Genomic DNA, 17,715 nt, shown 5'->3' with positions numbered 1-17,715 from the left:
GACGGGCACGGGCCATTTCGCCGATGACATAATTGAGCCCGAACTAAGGTCTCCTTCCCGATTTCGCCTCACCTGTCTATAAAAATGTTTTAACCATTATCATCATAACCAGCTAAATCCTTCTGGGGCACGTTCGTTCCCATATACGTCTGTGTTCGGGTAAAATTTAGCGACAGAATTTGGTTTCGTCTTCAGCTGAGTGAATGGTCTCGACTCAAAGATACTAGGACCGCGGCCACATCCGAGGTTACCAAGGAGGCAGAGGAATACGCAGCCCAACTCACACAACAAAGTTGGCAAAAGTTTATCGACTCGCTGAATAAACCCTCAGCACCGCAAAGACCTGGCGTATCCTCAAGGCTCTAATGGACCCAACCAAGACCAAGTCAGAAAGTAACAAGGCCATCCAAAGACTAGTACACCAATCTGAAGGGAGAGAAGAAGAGCTACTGCAAATAGTCCGTGTAAAGTGCTACGGGCAAGATAAACCCGTAGCGTACACGGAGAGATACCGAAGCGAAGAAAACCCCGACCTAGAGAAGACCCATCACCAGGGAGGAAGTTTTCGCAGCAGTTAAGGAATCTACCCGGAACACAGCAGCAGGCGCAGACAAGATTAGGAACGCACTAATCCGCAACATAAGTGGTGAGGTGGTCACACACCTGACGAACATCCTCAACGCACGTTGGGAAGCGGGGACACTGCCAGAGGAATGGAAACATATGGAGGTAGTTATGATCCCCAAGCCAGGGAAAAAGCTACTAGTAGAAAACCTACGGCCGATATCACTCACTTCGTGCCTTGGCAAGTTGTGTGGGCGAATCGTGACAAGGAGGCTACAACAATACGTGGAAGACGAAGATCAGTATCCCTACAGTATGTTCGGCTTTCGCACCAATTTATCAACCCAAGAAGTCCTACTACAAATTAAAGAGGGGGTTCTAAGCAACATCCCCTACAACGGAGAAAACAATAATGGCACTCGATGTCAAAGGAGCGTTCGACAACATCAGCCACGCGGCCATCCTCAAGGGACTGGACGATCTCAACAGCGGGCGAAGAACCCACGGCTACGTGACAGCGTTCCTATCAAACAGAAACGCCGCGGTGGGGTTAGTAGACCTACGTACAGACGAGTTCCACACGCCAAACAAAGGAACCCCGCAGGGATCCGCGACCTCACCGATCCTTTTCAACATTGCAATTATTGGGATAGCCCGGAAGCCGGAAGAGATCGACGGCATACATCACGCCATTTACGCCGACGATATCACCATCTGGACTAACCAAGGGCCGCTCAGCCAAAAAGAAGAACGACTACAAGCCGCAGCAACATGCGTGGAAGAATGCGTTAGCGAAAGAGGCCTTGCCTGCTCGACAGAGAAGTCCGAGGTCCTTAGAGTCAGAAGAGGAAAACGCTCGGAAGAACAAATCAGCGTCACCCTAGAAGGGCAGAAGATACCAGAAAAAGAAGCCGTCAGGATTCCGGGAATGTGGGTGCAAAGTAATCAACGCTGCACACATACCATAAACCTACTCAAGCGAGTGACGGAACAGGTGGCACGTATGATCACCGGCGTCTCGCAAAATAGAAGCGGCATGAAGGAGAAAGATGCGGTCGAGTTGGTTAAAAGCCTCATAATCAGCCGGATCACGTACGCCATCCCATATTACAACACAAACAAAGACGAACGGGACCAGGCCGACGCCATCATAAGGAAAGCTTACAAAACAGCACTTCACCTGCCGGCCAACACTTCGACAGAGAAGCTGCTGGCCCTCGGACTGCACAACACGTTCGAGGAGCTCAAAGAAGCACAATTAGGGTCCCAGCTACTCAGACTCCAGCAGCCTACCACGGGCAGAAAGCTCCTAAAAAAACTGAAGCACAAAGAAATTGAAAGGGGAGACAAAGAACGGCAAACCTACCCGACGAGTATCGCAGCACCATGAAGGTAGGGTCTCTGCCAAGAAACATGGATGCGAATTTACACACAGCCTAGCGGAACGCTAGGGCAAAATATGTAGAATAATACCTAGCAACCAAGGCGAACAGGGTATACAGGGACGCCGCGGTATATCCTCGATAACGAAGGGAAACAGAACAAAGAGTCGTCGCAGCAGTAATAGACGCGGACTAAAGGGAAATCGCTTGCGCGTCGGCACGGGATTGTACGGTAACCGAGGGAGAGGAAATGGCTGTTGCTCTAGCAGCTGTAGCAGTTCTACCGCACAAATAGATCACTTATAATTCTAACAAACTCTAAGGAAGCATGCCGAAACTGCATTAACGGCAGAATCGGTCAAAAAGCGCTCCAGATCTTCCTCCGCGTTGGCCGACAGAATAAACGCATTAGACACACCATCTTTTGGGTACCGGGGCACACTGAGATTGAGGGCAACCAAAGGGTTGACAGGATCGCTCGCGAGCATACAAACCGAGCGGACCTAAACAGGGTTCCGGAGGATTTCATGACAGTGATCCCAACGTACTCTGACATACTAAATTACCATAGAGGAACGAGGATGAGATATCCCACGCCCCACAATACACTCACTCAACAACAGGCAGTTTACTGGCGAAAGCTGCTGACAGGAACTTTCCCAAATTTACATATACTAAGCAAATTGTTCCCAGTCAATACAGGGACACATGCCCGTGGAGTGGCGCATTTCCCACACTTTATCACATCACATGGCAGTGCAATACGAATAAGGCATTCCACAAAAATAGAAAATCCGAGTGCGGAGCAGTGGGAGAGCGTGCTCTCCAGCGGCACGCTAGCCTCCAAGGGAGGCTGGTGGATCATGCCCGACGAGCAGAAACGCTCAGTGGTGCGTTGGAATAGGGGCGCCAACCATGTAGGCCGGAGATCGTCATCAACCAATCGAAGATGAAGACATCCGGCCTGACCGCTGAATTACTCTTTCTAGAGCAATAAAGTTTGCTTCCTCCTCCTCCGTCGTCGGCGCTGAAACCTATTAGCGCATTAGCGCAGTTCTCTAAGTGCACTGGGATGAGGGACCGTTTATAGTCCTCCCAAATGCATGCGGTACTTTCTCTCTCTCTCTCTCTCTCTCTTTCCTTCTTTGTATTTACCGCTTACCTTACCCGCGGTTAAGGTAGCAAGCCTGACGCTCGTCTGCTTGACCTTGCGGTTTCTCCTCTTTTCTCTTTCTCTCTCTGTCATATTTATACAGGAACGGGATGCCTTTTATGTGGTGAATCTCCGCCACAGGTCACGTCTTGAACAAGAATAACTGATAGATTTCAAGGAGCAAGACCGATTAGGCCAACTGAACACGCTTTTATCAAAGTGAAGATTTTGGCTCTTCACTTTGCATGGACAGCTTTCGGCCAAGTATAGAGGACCGATCCTACAGACCGTGTAACCAAAGCTGAGTCGGTCCCTGAGCCAGTATATTGAAGGGTGGTGACATGGTTGATCACTCCTGGTGTCAGTGCGTGCTACTGTCTTGGCAATTTTTAATATGCTGTGTAACATGCGTAGCTCCTGGATGCAGTACAACGTCAAAGCACCACCAAAGCGTCTCATAATATAAACGAATAGAATTAATCCACAAGTTTCCCCGCAGCATGTTTCACGTGTACGCTATGGGGGCCATGCGCCGGAGTTTGAGGTAAAGTAGCGGCGCCTGGTGGCGGCGCGCGAAGCGTTATCTGGGTAGTACCGGCTTGGGTAGTATTGAGCCCTGGCTGTGGCGAAGCACGTTTCTAGCCCGAGTTTTGCGTCGATTCGCACTTTTTTCAGCCCTGTTGCGAGTGCGAAAAGGCTCGTCACTTCTCATAGACCACGCCGACCACGCTGCGAGCGAGCCGCAGCCTATAGTTTAACGAAAACGGACTCTCCGTGAGACGTAATGCTGGAAGCAGACGGAATAGGTGACGCCGATCCGGAGAGACCTACCTCAGCCTCAAAAAAGAGTCACCGTCGTTACTTCTGCGTCGTGGGCTGCCATGAACAAGAACGCCTGAATCCCAACATCAGATTTTACCGTTTTCCTTCAAGGCTTCACGAAGCTGAGCGTCGGGCGCGCTGGATAGCTGCAGTTGGTCGCGCTGGGCAAGCGAAACTTCGCGCCATGCTGACTGCTTCGTCTGTCTTGAAGCTTGCTTGATTATCTGCGATCTAAAATTCAGTCTTTTGCACCTACAGTCCCGAAGGCAGACCGACATAGCAGCAGGCATGGCTGGTGATTCACGATTCGGGACCCGGCCACAGCGACAATTAACAATTCGACTGGTGCGAAGCGGTGAAGTGACCAGGTGTGTGCAAATGACCACAAATGGTCGGGCTGATTCGGTGACAATTCACTACCCCATTACGAGCAGCACAGGTTAGTAGAGAGTTAAATGTGCTCATCCCTGTCCTCAAGCCAGCACGTTGAGGCAGCGCAGCAAGGTAGTATTGATTACAGCACATCGACGTTCGAGCGCTGTCATTAAAAGCAACATCAAGCGAGCAGCGCCCGAGCTCGCGCTGCAGCGCGGTTCGCACGTAGTTACTGCGAGCTCATATGCATTGCATCAGTTATTTATCAGTTGCTAAAGGGACAGATGGCTGCTACTACAGCGCAGGCATAACTACTTGTCTAGCGGCATGCAGTCAACAAAGATTGCAGGAGGCCCGCCGTTTCGCGGTATGTCGAAAGACCACTGCCGTCGCGCCGCGTACGATCGTGCGCCCGAGCAGTTCCGTACACATGTCTGCTTATGGCTGCTGTGAATTCATTTATAGCAAGCATTTCCGCGCGTTTGTGCGCCTGAATCTAGCAGCGTGCAAACCTTACCTTAATTTCAATTTCGTGCGCGACGCGCTTCACTTGCGATTGACACCGCGCTAAAACTTCGCCGCTTATTTCTTGAACGGCGTACACGTACTCGGCGTTGCATAATTTATAGCCTTCACGCAGCATGCCATCCCTGAAAAAATCTTCGGCGCCCGATATTCGCTGCAAGCCGTGGTACAACAAAACCGAAAGTGGCGGCTCCATATTCTAAACGTACTTTCCAAAGCAGGCGACCGAGCTTGGTACTACCCAGTTCAGGACAGAGGGCGCTTTTTAGCACCATTTTCGCAGCGCCCCCTCGGCAATGCAAGAGCCTCATTACTTGGGCATTAATAATGCTCCTCCAACGGCTTCGGGTCAAATATTATGGCCCTTTTCTCGTTGTCAGCCTCCGAGACAGGAAACAACATTGAGTTCAAGAATTTGTTCATCAATGTTCTCTTCAACCCACGCGACCGTTCAGCTTTCTGTCCTAACACTTTATTCGCTCTCTCATAGATTGCAATACTTCAGGCCGACTTGGATGCTGCCTTTCTGGGCGTTGTTTGGCGTCTAGGGATGCACTGGATTACAACATTACTGCCACAGTGTCGTCGCAAATAACGGCACTCGTGAAATAAAACGATGAGCACTTCTTCGTTTTAGAAATATCAGAGCTGAGTGGCCAGCCTTTATATTAAGAACTAGAAAAGCACCCGGAGGGCGGCCACTGGTTCCGCAGCATCCGTACGCTGCCACGTTATAGGCCTTGGAAGGCGGCCCGTGATTTACAGGATGAGAGCACCCGAACAAGCGGGAATTCTTCATGGCTGCACAGCAAATCAAAGTTCAAATCAGAAATTCACGTAGTCGCAGCTGGTAGCAAGCGCACAGTGTACGCGCCTTATTGAAGCAAACCCAGAGCGCTATAACGCAAAGCTATTCCAAAATTTTCTATTCAAATTAAGCAATCAGCGCTTCGCGATTGTTCAAAAGATTTTCAGGCCACCCCGACTTCGCCTGTCTGTCACGCGACGTCACGAAAAGCGCCATAGCTCCCCATGTGATTAGAGTGAACAAACGAAAAATAATTATTTTTAATTCGACGCTTCTTTTTCTGCCGTTAGCCTATCTGGGCTTATTGTCAAAAGCTTTCGGGCTGCGCCCAATTCATCTGTCTGTCACGCGACATCACGAAAAGCGCGATAGCTCCCCACCTAATGTGACGTGTACACACTGATTGTGCATGATTAGAGCAAACAAAAGAAAAAGAATTATTTCTAATTTGGCGCTTTCTTTGCCATTATCCCTGTGCTATTTATTGGCCAAATGTCTTCGGGCTGCGCCCACTTCGCCTGTCTGTCACACAGCGTCATAAAACCGCGAAAACTCACCGCGTGAAAGTGACGTGTACGCGTTAAAGATGCATTAATATGCCGAACAAAACTGCGTTTTTTCTGAATAGCCGAAGACTGCCTCGTTCCGAAAGCAATAGAAGATGGCTGCCCGCCGATCGCTCAGGCACTGACTACTCGCACCTACCGGAGAGCATGGAATTATTTGCGTGTAATAAAACCTTTTTCTTGGCAGTGCAACATTATCGAGTCCTTTCGGGACGTATACGACATCGCCCTGCCAACTGTTCTTTGGTGAGGATCTGTTTTAGCAGCATTCTTAGCCTTCCGTAGCCATTTTCACTGCGCTGGCTCGGCCCCATCTAAACCCTCTCCACTTGACCGTGCTCCTCGCCCTTCGTCAGTCAATGAGATAATAAAAACCGCTCAATGTAGGCAATGTTATTCGTTTTTAAATCAAAGAAAAGTGACCTCCTATAAACGAGGACAGCGTTCGATTGGTCTGTTCAGAGAACGCTGCGGGTTACCGCAGGCTGCTTGCGTCAGCGGTAACGCCATTTTGACGTGAGGAAATTGGAATAAAAACATATTGGAGTAGTTTTACGTTGTAGGGCCCCTGCTTCAATGTTGCCGGATTCGAGACACTCCTTATGTAATAAATGAGAAGATGGGGGGTTAACCGAGGGGCCCGATTTTTATTAGTCATATCATAAGAAGCCAACAAACATTGACACCGAGGAAAACACAGGGGAAATTACTTGTGCTTAATAAATGAAATAAAGAAACGATCAATTAATGGAAATGAAAGTGGATGGAAGAAACTTCCGTAGGTGAACTTTCGCATTTCGCGTGCGATGCTCTACCAATTGATCTATAGCGGCGCCGTTTCCCCATCCAATTTCTTGGGTGCTCATGTTTCCTAGTAGAACCCTGGGAATGTTGGCCAGTGCCACCACTCACAGACCTTGGCGGCGGAGGTGGAACATACTTTCTGCTGCAGGCGTCACGAGAACGTGATCTTTGTAGGTGAAGGCAACCGGTCAATAAACCCACACATGCTACCTCAATGTTGCCTCAATCAATGTTACCTCAATCAATGTTGCCGGATTCGGGACCCCTCGTTATGTAATAAACGAGAAAAAAGGGGGTTAACCGAGGGGCCCGATTTTTATTTGTCATATCATAAGAAGCCAACAAACATTGACACCGAGGACAACATAGGGGAAATTACTTGTGCTTAATAAATAAAATAAGGAAGCGATAAATAAGGGAAACGAAAGTGGATGAAAAAACAACTTGCCGCAGGTGGGGAACGATCCCACAACCTTCGCATCGCGCGTGCTATGCTCCACCTATTGAGCTACCGCGTCGCCATTGCCTCATCCACTTTCCTCGTTATATATATATATATATATATATATATATATATATATATATATATATATATATATATATCCATTCTTTTTCTGTTTGCATTATTACACATTCACTTAAGATCAACATATAAGCACTTCTCCATAGAAAGTGTTGGCGGCCGCAACATTACCTATATCTGCACATAATTAGCAGCCGTCGTCACCAGCTCTTGACGGGATCGTAGCCATCTGAAATGGAAAAAGAAGTCTCGGACTTAGTGACTACATGCGTACCCACTCCTGAGTTTGCACAGATATGTCCACGTGATATTTCACGCATCCTACGCCAGCCTGGCCGAACAACAAGTTATTGTGACGTGACTCCCACCCAGCGAATGCAACGTTCCGCAAGTACGAGTATGACATGTCGCAGACTGTGTTATATTGTATGTAACCACATTATATGTGCTATAGTTAGCTTACCGTTTATGGCTTACATTTCATGGGTTAGTTTGCTTGCAGTCGCATGTTTTTCCTCAATTACAACAAGCCTCTCGTAAGTGAGGTTCCTTCTCCGTACTGACTACAGCAAACTGTGAAGAACTAGTAAGATTTTTTTCATCACCTAGTGTGTCAGGCATACTTGCAATAGACGGTAGCGCAAAAAGAAGAGACAAACCCAAACACGGGTGGGCAGGCAGAACAAGCGCCAATGTCTCGATTACATGGTTTAATTTCCCCGGATAATTCGTTTTCACCTTATTGAGCAGACAGTTCACCATTCCCGACAGCAAAACCCGGTCCTGAAGAGCGGCCCCAACTACTGCTATCCAGTGCATGCCGCGAAAGGCTTGCAAAAGTCTACATTCTGAACACTGAAACAGAAAATGAAGCTCTCCGCCATTACCACACGGCGGAAGTGACCCACGACTCAGAACGCACGGCTCCTCGGAAATACCTCCGATTCCTCCAATACATCTTGCCTCGGCGTGGTGAAATATCTAGCATATCCGGTAGCCACCAGGAGCGCGCACCGTCTCATTAGACGCTATCTAAAGGCTGCCAATGAATAAGAAATAGACACTTTCCAGCACTGTAGCTTTTCCAAGATTGCTTTTGTCGTATATAGGGATCGATTCAAAAACATTTCTCCAAAGCTTAATTTTGTTGCAGTCAGACTTTGAGCCACGCAGTCAGGTCACATATTACGTGCAATAACTGTAATAACTGTAATGAATATGTCATCATAGGCACCCCGGGAGATGAAGAGAGGGATGGAAAGAGCTCACCGAAGCACTGGCGAACGACGATAGCCGCCACCATTGCGGCCACGCTCCAAGTGAACAGTGACAACGCCGACAGTGGAGCCGGCAGCGAACCGACATCTGCAACAAAGCATGGTCTGGCTATATATCCGGTCAGTTCAACTATTCTGCAGTGTGCACGGCCACAAACAGTCGAAACGATCCTGCACATGTTACAACTTTAATGTCGTGCAATGATTATGCCCTTGCAGCGTTATTTCACAAGCTAGGCCGAAATGCAAATGGCAGTTCATTCACACTGTTCGTGCACGCTGTGAGCAGTCGACGCACTGAGCTCACGAGAGCGGAAGTGATGTTTAACATTTCTCGAGGTATACAATGGTGAATAGAGCAAGCAGTACATTGAGAGAAGTGCGATGCCTAAGTCAGTGATGATGATGATGATGATGATGATGATGATGATGATGATCATTGGCGTGCGCGCGTGCCAGTTTCCATTTGGCCGCAGGCGCGGTAATAAAACGGGCGCATATCAAACATTGTACTGTCTGTGATTACACCCTTTTTTACGTATTAATTTTAGAACGGAACATAACTTTTTTTTCTCTCTCTTTTCTTACAAGTGAATGACGCCGAAAAGGCCGTTCTGTAAAAGTATTCTATAGGAGTCCATTTCGGCAGCTGCTGATTGGCTCGGGCCGCTCGTCTCCTGCTCGCTCGGATGGCTGCATCCAATCAGCAGCGGCCGAAATGGACAGTCGACTAGGTGGACTCATACAGAATACTCCCCTGTACTGATATCTATAGTCCATGAATAACTTAGATGCCTACACTCGGGACTATTCGCTATCGGTTTCTTAAAATGCAAGTTGCTTAATATATCTAATGAAACGGTGAGGTAGCTGCATGGAAGAAAACCCTACATAAACCAGACAGACATCGCAGGATGCAGGACGACAATGGCCGCGTGCTGTAACTACATGACGTGCTCATACAATAGTTCGGGGCAAACCGCGTGGAAAAAGTTGTGTAGAAAACATTGATGATGAACGTACGGGAATATAAGAATGCTTCTTCAAGTTTTCTTTTGTTGTCGCGCAAGCTGAACAAGGACAAGACAAAGGCACATCTCACACATACAGCGCTGATGTGCTGTATGTGTCAGATGCGCCTTTCTGTTGTCCTTGTTCAGCTTGCGCTACCACAAAATAAGATGTGCTGTACGAACAAGCCCCTATAGCTATCCTCATCGGCTTCTTCAAGGCTATTCGCTTGATTAAAGGAAGGATGCACTTGAAAGCGTATGTTTGTTGCAGTGAGGACATTTACGCCGCGCTTCTTGTTTCAGTGCATGCCTTAATTCGCAGGGAACATAGTCGTTAACCAGGACCATCTGCGGTGGTAGTGCAGGTGGTTAATTTTGGCTCATTCACCGTGAATGAACGAAGTGGGAAGAAGAAGATGCGTCTCACGGCAAAGCCGCATCGCCAACGCGCGGCTCGACTCGGCTCGCGCTGTTGATTGCTGGCGTCTTTTTGGACAGTGCTTCGGGCTGTCTCGGCGTTACCGGTCGCTGTGCCTTTGCATTAAGAGCCGCCAGTAAACCTATTCTTAATTGGTGGAGGTGCTGGGACTCAAACCCCGTCGCTTGAAACCATGGAGCTGCGATCAAGAACGCTACCGCCCGCCATGACCGACAGCTCATCCCAAACGGCGCCGACGCCACAGTCCGCCACCTGCACCGGCGTGCCACGGACAATGGGGCCCCCAAGATCTTCAGCGGTGCAGACGACGAAGACGTAGAAGACTGGTTTGAGTCATATGAACGCGTGAGCGAGCACAAGTGGGATTATCCAGCGAAGTTAACCCACGTCATCTTTTATCTGGCTGGTGTTGCCCAACTCCGGTTTCACAACCACGAAAGTGACGTACCCACATGGTCAGTTTTCAAGACAACCTTTACGGAAGTGTTCGGCCGACCCGGTGTTCGCAAACCGCGCGCTGAACAACGCTTGCGCGCCCGAGCACAGCAGGCGGCAGAAACATTCACGAGCTACACCGAAGACGTCATGGACCTTTGTAAACGAGTCAACGGCGCAATGCCCGAAGCTGAGCGAATTCACCCTATACTGAAAGGCATCGATGACGGCGCATTCCAGATGCTCCTAGCCAGGAATCCGCGCACTGTGTCCGAAGTCGTCAGCTTATGGCAAAGTTACGATGAGTTAAGGAAGCAACGCGCATCGACTCGTCGTGCTCTGGGAAGCGACGGCTCGTTGGTGATCCTTGACATCATGTACGACCCATCCTCATTCTTTCAGCGGGTCAAGGACTTCGTGCGTGAGGAGGTTGCCCGCCAACTTTCTTTAGTCCCCTTCACTCAGGAGCCCACCTCCCGTCTTCGAAGCACACCCAGCAGTCTCGTTTCCGAAGAGGTCGCTCAAGTTGTCCCTTCCACACACCATCAGCCTCCTGCAGCCGCGACTCTCAACTCTGCGCTGGCAGTGCGGTCTGTCGCCACGCCTCTCACCTATGCGCAGCCAGTCCTGCCTGTGGCCGCGCCTTACGTACGCGCAGGCAGTACGCAGGCCTCCGCCAGCGTCTTTCGCGACCCAGTCCCAACCGGTGCCACCGGAAGTCCATGCTGCACCTTAGACTGCACCGAGGGTTATTCCTTGGAGGACGCCTGACAATCGTCCGATCTGTTATTCTTGCTGCACTCCCGGACACGTCGCCCGATATTGCCGCCGTCGCCCTCGAGCGTTCGACGACGCCTCTCGGCCCTTCCAGTACGACAGCCAGCCCTTTCGCCAATACGCCGCTCTTTCCCCCCAACCGTATGCTCGTGCCTCCCAGAATTTCCTTCGCGTCGCTAGTCAACCCCTCGCCGACGTTCGCTCTCCCCAATGCGTCGGCGACCCGCACCACCTGACCAGGAAAACTGAACGTCGCAGTTCAAGAGGCAAGAACTGCGCCCCATTCGAACTGTCTAATTCCTCGCGCCTGTCCTGCTAACGTGGTTGCAATTTGTGTAGAAGGTGTTCCTGCATTCCCTCTTGTGGATAACGGCGCAGCCGTTTCTGTGATAGCCGCCAAACTGTGCCGTTCGCTGTGCAAGGTGACCACGCCACTTTCTAGACTATCGCTTCGTACGGCAAGCGCGCAGCAAGTCACTCCGCACGCAGCCTGTACTGTACGTGTGCTTATTCACGGCATTGTTTACATCGTCGAGTGTATTGTTCTTCCCGTCTGCTCGCATGACGTCATCCTCGGATGGGACTTCTTATCCCGTCATAAAGCCGTGTTCAACTGCGTACGCGCCGAAGTTGAATTTTCCCCTTGTGACGCACCCTTGGACGAATATTGTGACCGCCCTTCTAAACATACCGTGCGCGAGGACATAGATATTCCACCAGGCTCCTTCGCCCTCGTACCCGTCTCTTGCGATGCCATCACTGATGCAACGGTCCTCTTCACACCGTCCGACGTCTTCATGAGCCATAAATATCTCCCACTACCCTCCGCAACGATTGACATGGCCGGTAGCTGCTGCAGCAATATATACTTTTACAATCCCCTGTGTGCGCCTATTACGTTGCTCGTTGGTGAATGCCTTGGCTTCGTGGCACTTCTCGACTCTTCGTCTTTGGTTGACGTCCCCGGAGACTCTCTTGATGTCGACTCCGGCCAACCATCTTAGATTTCCGCGCTTGAGGAGACATCCAGGGATTCGTTCTCGAGTGCCATCGCCGATACCCTCACACCTGCCAAACGCGCCGACCTTTTTGATCTCCTGCACCACTTTAGAAGTTCATTCGACGTTTCACAACCTCACCTGGGCCGCATGTCGAAAGTACAGCACTACATTGACACCGGTTCATATCAGCCGTTATGTCAACGACCGTACCGCGTCTCTGCCGAAGAGCGCCGTGTCATTACCACCTAAGTCGAAGATATGCTGCACCGTGACGTTATTCAACCTTCGCACAGTCCCTGGGCATCTCCTGTCATTCTCATTCGCAAGAAGGACGGGTCTATTCACTTTTTCGTCGACTACTGTTGGTTAAATAAGGTAACGCGCAAGGACGTCTATCCTTTGCCGCGCATCGATGACGCCCTCGACAGTCTTCAGGGAGCAAAATTCTTCTCGTACCTTGACTAGCGTTCAGGGTACTGGCAGGTCCCGATGGCTGTGGCCGATTTCCAGAAAACCGCATCCATTACGCCTGACGGCTTATATGAATTTAACGTGATGCCTTTCGGGCTTTGTAACGCATCTGCCATCTTTGAACGAGTCATGGACAACACTCTGCGTGGCCTCAAGTGGTCTATATGTCTGTGTTACCTCGACGATGTCGTGGTTTTCTCGCCTGATTTTCTGACTCACCTGCTGCGCCTCAGACATGTTTTGACCTGTCTAACCAACGCTGGCCTCCAACTCAACCTCAAGAAGTGCGGCTTCGCCGCGCGAGAGCTCACTATTTTAGGCCATGTTGTGTCCAAGCACGGCGTTCTACTCGATCCTGCAAAACTTCGAGTAGTCGCTGAGTTTCCGAAGCCTCAGACCATCAAAGAACTTCGAAGGTTTGTGGGCCTATGCTAATATTTCCGACGCTTTGTTCGCAATTTCGCATCGATCATGGCACCATTGACTCAGCTTCTACGCGGTGGCGTCGCCCTCTCCTCCTGGTCCCCGGCATGTTACTCCGCCTTTGCTACGCTGCGTGGTCTTCTCACCTCCCCACTTATTCTTCGCCGTTTCGACCCGTCAGCTGCAACTGAGGTACATACAGATACCAGCGGGGTCGGTATCGGTGCCGTCCTCGCCCAACGACAGCCCGGCTACCCCGAATACATAGTCACCTATGCGAGTCGCACGCTGACGAAGCCTGAGGCCAATTACAGCGTGACCGAAAAAGAGTGCTTGGCCTTAGTATGGGCACTTGGCAAGGTCCAACCATACCTGTACGGGCGCCCATTCGACTTGGTCACAGACCACCACGCGCTTTGTTGGCTCGCCAACTTGAAATATCCCACTGGCCGCCTAGCCCATTGGGCCCTACGCATCCACGAGTACGCTATTCGCGTCGTATGCCGCAGCGGACGCACACACTAAGACGCCGACGCCCTGTCTCGTTCACCTTTACCTCCAGACCTGGCCTGCGGAACAACTTCCGTCCACTCCCTGTCATCTCTCAACATGGACTTCTTTGCCACCGCAACACGTCGTGACCCAAGAATCACTTCTCTTTTCGACTATCTATCTAGATCATCGACGATCCCTGTATCCCGAACCCTCCGACGCCAAGCAGTTGATCTCGCCATTCGTGACCAGCTGCTCCACCGACGCAATTACACTCCTGAAGGCCGTCGGTGGGTTCTGGTGACTCCCCGCAGCTTAAGGTCACAAATATGGGCCTCTTTCCACAACGATCCGCAGTGTGGCCACGCCGGAGTCTTCAAGAAGTACGAACGAATTCGCCACCGCTACTACTGACGCGGCATATACAATTTTGCACAAAAGTTTGTTCGGTGCTATCTTGACTGTCAACGCCGCAAATCGCCGCTTTTAGACCCGTCCGGTGCTTTGCAGTGGCTCCCGTGCGATGCCACACCCTTCGATCGGGTGGCCATCGATCTATACGGCCCGCTTCCTATGACGCCAGACGGCAATCGGTGGATCATAGTTGCTGTTGACCATTTGACGCGCTACGCCGAAACTGCTACTTTACCAAGTGCTACAGCGCGAGATGTAGCCTCTTTCGTCCTACATCGCTTCGTGCTTCGACACGGCGCACCTCGAGAACTCCTTAGCAATCGAGGTCGCGCCTTCCTCTACGAAGTCGTCGAAAGTTTGCTTTCTGAATGCCATATTAATCATCGAATAAGCACGCCATGCCATCCCCTGACTAACGGGCTCACAGAGCGATTGAACCGCACACTTGGTGATATGCTCTCGATGTACGTGGCACCTGATCATGGTAACTGGGACCGCATCCTTCCATTCATCACGTGCACGTACAACACCGCGATCCAGGCGAATGCGGGATTTTCACCTTTCTTCCTCCTGTATTGCCGCGAGCCTACACATACCATCGACACGCTCCTTTCATACCATCCTGACGTCTCCGAGTGTCTACCTGTGTCCAACGTCGCCCGACAAGCCGAAGAATGCCGCCAGCTAGCGCGCTCCTTTACGGCAGAGCAGCAGCAGCGCCAGAAAGAAAACCGCACCGACTCGCTTCCAAACACCACCTACGCTCCAGGCGTTCTTGTGTGGCTGTCTGTCCCTTTCCAAACGCAGGGGCTTTCCTCGAAACTCGTCCCAAAATTCGAAGGTCCTTACCGAGTCTTGGAGCGAACATCCCCGGTGAACTTTCTCATTGAGCCACTGTAACTACCTGACGACTTGCGCCAGCGTGGACGTGATATTGCACACGTCTCGCGTCTCAAGCCCTACCACGACCCTCTGCCTCCCAATCCTTAAGGCGCCAGGAGGGGGGGGGGGGAGATTGTGAAGAAGAAGACGCGTCTCGCGGCACAGCCGCATCGCCAACGCGCCGCTCGGCTCGGCTCGCGCTGTTGACTGCTGGCGTCTTTTTGGACAGTGCTTCGGGCTGTCTCGCCGTTCCCTGTCGCTGTGCCTTTGCATTCATCATCATCATCAGCAGCAGCAGCAGCAGCAGCAGCAGCACCAGCACCAGCAGCCTGGTTACGCCCACTGCAGGGCAAAGGCCTCCCCCATACTTCAACAACCCCGGTCATGTACTAATCGTGGCCATGTCGTCCCTGCAAACTTGTTGATCTCATTCGCCCACCTAACTTCCTGCCGCCCCCTGCTACGCTTCCCTTCCCTTGGAATCCAAGGAATTGCATTAGGAGCCGCCAATAAACCTCTTCTCAGAAGCGTCTTTATTGCAGACGCGATGGCTCTTCCGCCTAAGAGAGGTGGGATCGGTGAAAGGGATCACACGCGACAATCCCCAGAGGGAAAGCAGCGTGTCTCGGGCTCGACATTCGTTGTTTGGAGAGACCCAATCTTGAAAGGAGGTCACATCTGTTCTCAGGTCTCTCTGTCGGAGATCTCTGTATCCGGAACACTCCCACGGCAGATGCTTAGCGGTATGCCAGGCGGCCGCTGTGCGCGTGAAACAGGCTATGCTGATTCAGTGGCCCCCTTCTTCTTACGTGCTTTCGCTGTCACTGTCGAATGCTCTGCCAGGATGGCGTCAATTTTGTGCCCACCGTTTAGCGATGATGTCTCCTCACACCACGGTTTCGGTCCAAGCACAAACGTGCCCCAACCTTAGTCAGACGCCACAATATCCTTAAATCACCCTTCAAGGGCATCCTGTGTGACAAACCTTAGGTTTTTTGTTCTTCTTTTTCTCAAACAGGACGCCCTTTATGTTTCTGCGTCCGCAGTGACGGCTGTAATGACGGCATCGGGGACGAAAAAAGAGAGATATTGGGTGTGCAGAGAAAACGAAGGCTTTCTGAGTGCACCGTAACTGTCTATATATCGTGCGGCTGAAGCCCGGAATTAGGCCTTCAAACGGTACAACCACAACGACCACGTCACAAGCCATTCGGTGCATTACGGCTGGCACACACTGGTGGAACAGACAGATCAAGACGTTTCCTAGAACAAGTTGGTTTGTAACGAAGAAGAAAGGTTCACTGCCCATCGAAGGCAAGCATATGCAGGACAGTGCCATGCGTCACTGTCCTTGTCATTTATCTGCTCCGATTCTTCCTCCTCTTAACGTGTCGAACAAGGAGTGCTGGGGAGAGAAAGAAAGAGAGAGCACGCGGCCATTGCTAATGCAGTGTAGTCAGGCCGACGTCTCATCTTTACAAACCTGCGGCACGAACGTACATCGCCACGTACCACACCCGCAAGCGTCTGTCCCCTATAGATAGCTGAATTTACCTGGACTGCCTGTCACTTTGATCATAGTCTTTGGGTTGTGAACGGGCACGCTTTCAGCCAAAACCTTGTTGACGGTGATGTCGGCGAGGCTCTCCTTCTTGCTGACGCAGTACACCGCGAACCATTCGAACTCGTTCCAGTGGTGGCCCTCGGGAAGCGTGACGTTCACGTCCACCTTATCGTAGCGCTCCAGCGCGGACGTTCTGCGCATGCGCAAAATCGCTATAGGCGTGGATGGCTCTGAAACAATACTGCAGCACGATTGTACTGCATCGGGAAGAGTTACGCCGAGATGGGATGCTTTTAGCCGTTCGCCGAAATCTCTCAGCAAACAACCGCTATTATTATTCTCATAGTTTTCATTCCACCCGTATCGGAAGCGCCTCGCCGAAATCGATACTCACGTCAAGAAGTGTGACTCCCGAAAATAAAATACATTTTTGTAAAACGTACGCGTTTCTCGTTTAAAGTGCGCAAATCAAGCACATACGTTCGCAGTTTACCTCAAATACCTGAAAATAAGCGAACAGAGGGGCTCGATTTTTATTAATCACGACCATATAAAGCCAACACGCAATGATGCTGCTGGATAACGCTACCAGGGCTTGAGCTGCCACACAGAAATACCCAAGATAGAGGCTGGATTGATGGCCGTCGCCGTAGCACAATCTGTAGTGCAGCGCACGGGTAGCGGATGTTGCGGGTTCGGAGCCCACGGGCGACAAGCTATCTTCTCGTCTGCTTTAAGTTTCCCTTTCTTGCTCATTATTTTCTACGTTTCAATTTCAACAATCGCTAATTACCCATATGCGTTCCTTGGCTTCATTGCACGCTGGGTCTGTGTAGTCGCACTTGGACAATGTCAGTTTTTGCAGAGGTCACATAAAGTGTTTCTTTGCTGTGTCCTTCACGTTCCATTCATAAAATATATAACTAAACCCATTTTTTTTTCATTTGTGCTTCTCTAACGACACTGACTTATCTTATTGTGAAGCGGTGGAGCATGGACACTAGT

General features: G+C 50.7%; 1 protein-coding gene across 2 annotated transcripts in view; it reads right to left on the bottom strand.

Annotated features, from left to right (window-relative positions):
• Positions 1-5,364: 5,364 nt before the first annotated feature.
• Positions 5,365-17,715, bottom strand: part of LOC126534797 (uncharacterized) — a 72,583-nt gene continuing 60,232 nt past the window's right edge. Inside the window, exons 5-8 of one of the 2 annotated variants that reach the window (XM_055072749.2) lie at positions 16,701-16,903; positions 8,792-8,887; positions 7,694-7,751; positions 5,365-5,622 (exon numbers count right to left, since the gene is read on the bottom strand). In XM_055072749.2, coding sequence (XP_054928724.1) covers positions 7,723-7,751; positions 8,792-8,887; positions 16,701-16,903 — 328 coding nt within the window. In that variant the 3' untranslated portion in view covers positions 5,365-5,622; positions 7,694-7,722. The remainder of the gene's footprint in view (positions 5,623-7,693; positions 7,752-8,791; positions 8,888-16,700; positions 16,904-17,715) is intronic. The other variant, XM_055072750.2, reaches the window with a different exon arrangement.

The sequence above is a fragment of the Dermacentor andersoni genome, chromosome 7, assembly GCF_023375885.2.
Source record: "Dermacentor andersoni chromosome 7, qqDerAnde1_hic_scaffold, whole genome shotgun sequence".
Classification (NCBI taxonomy): domain Eukaryota; kingdom Metazoa; phylum Arthropoda; class Arachnida; order Ixodida; family Ixodidae; genus Dermacentor; species Dermacentor andersoni.
This window is presented reverse-complemented; position numbering and strand designations above follow the sequence as displayed.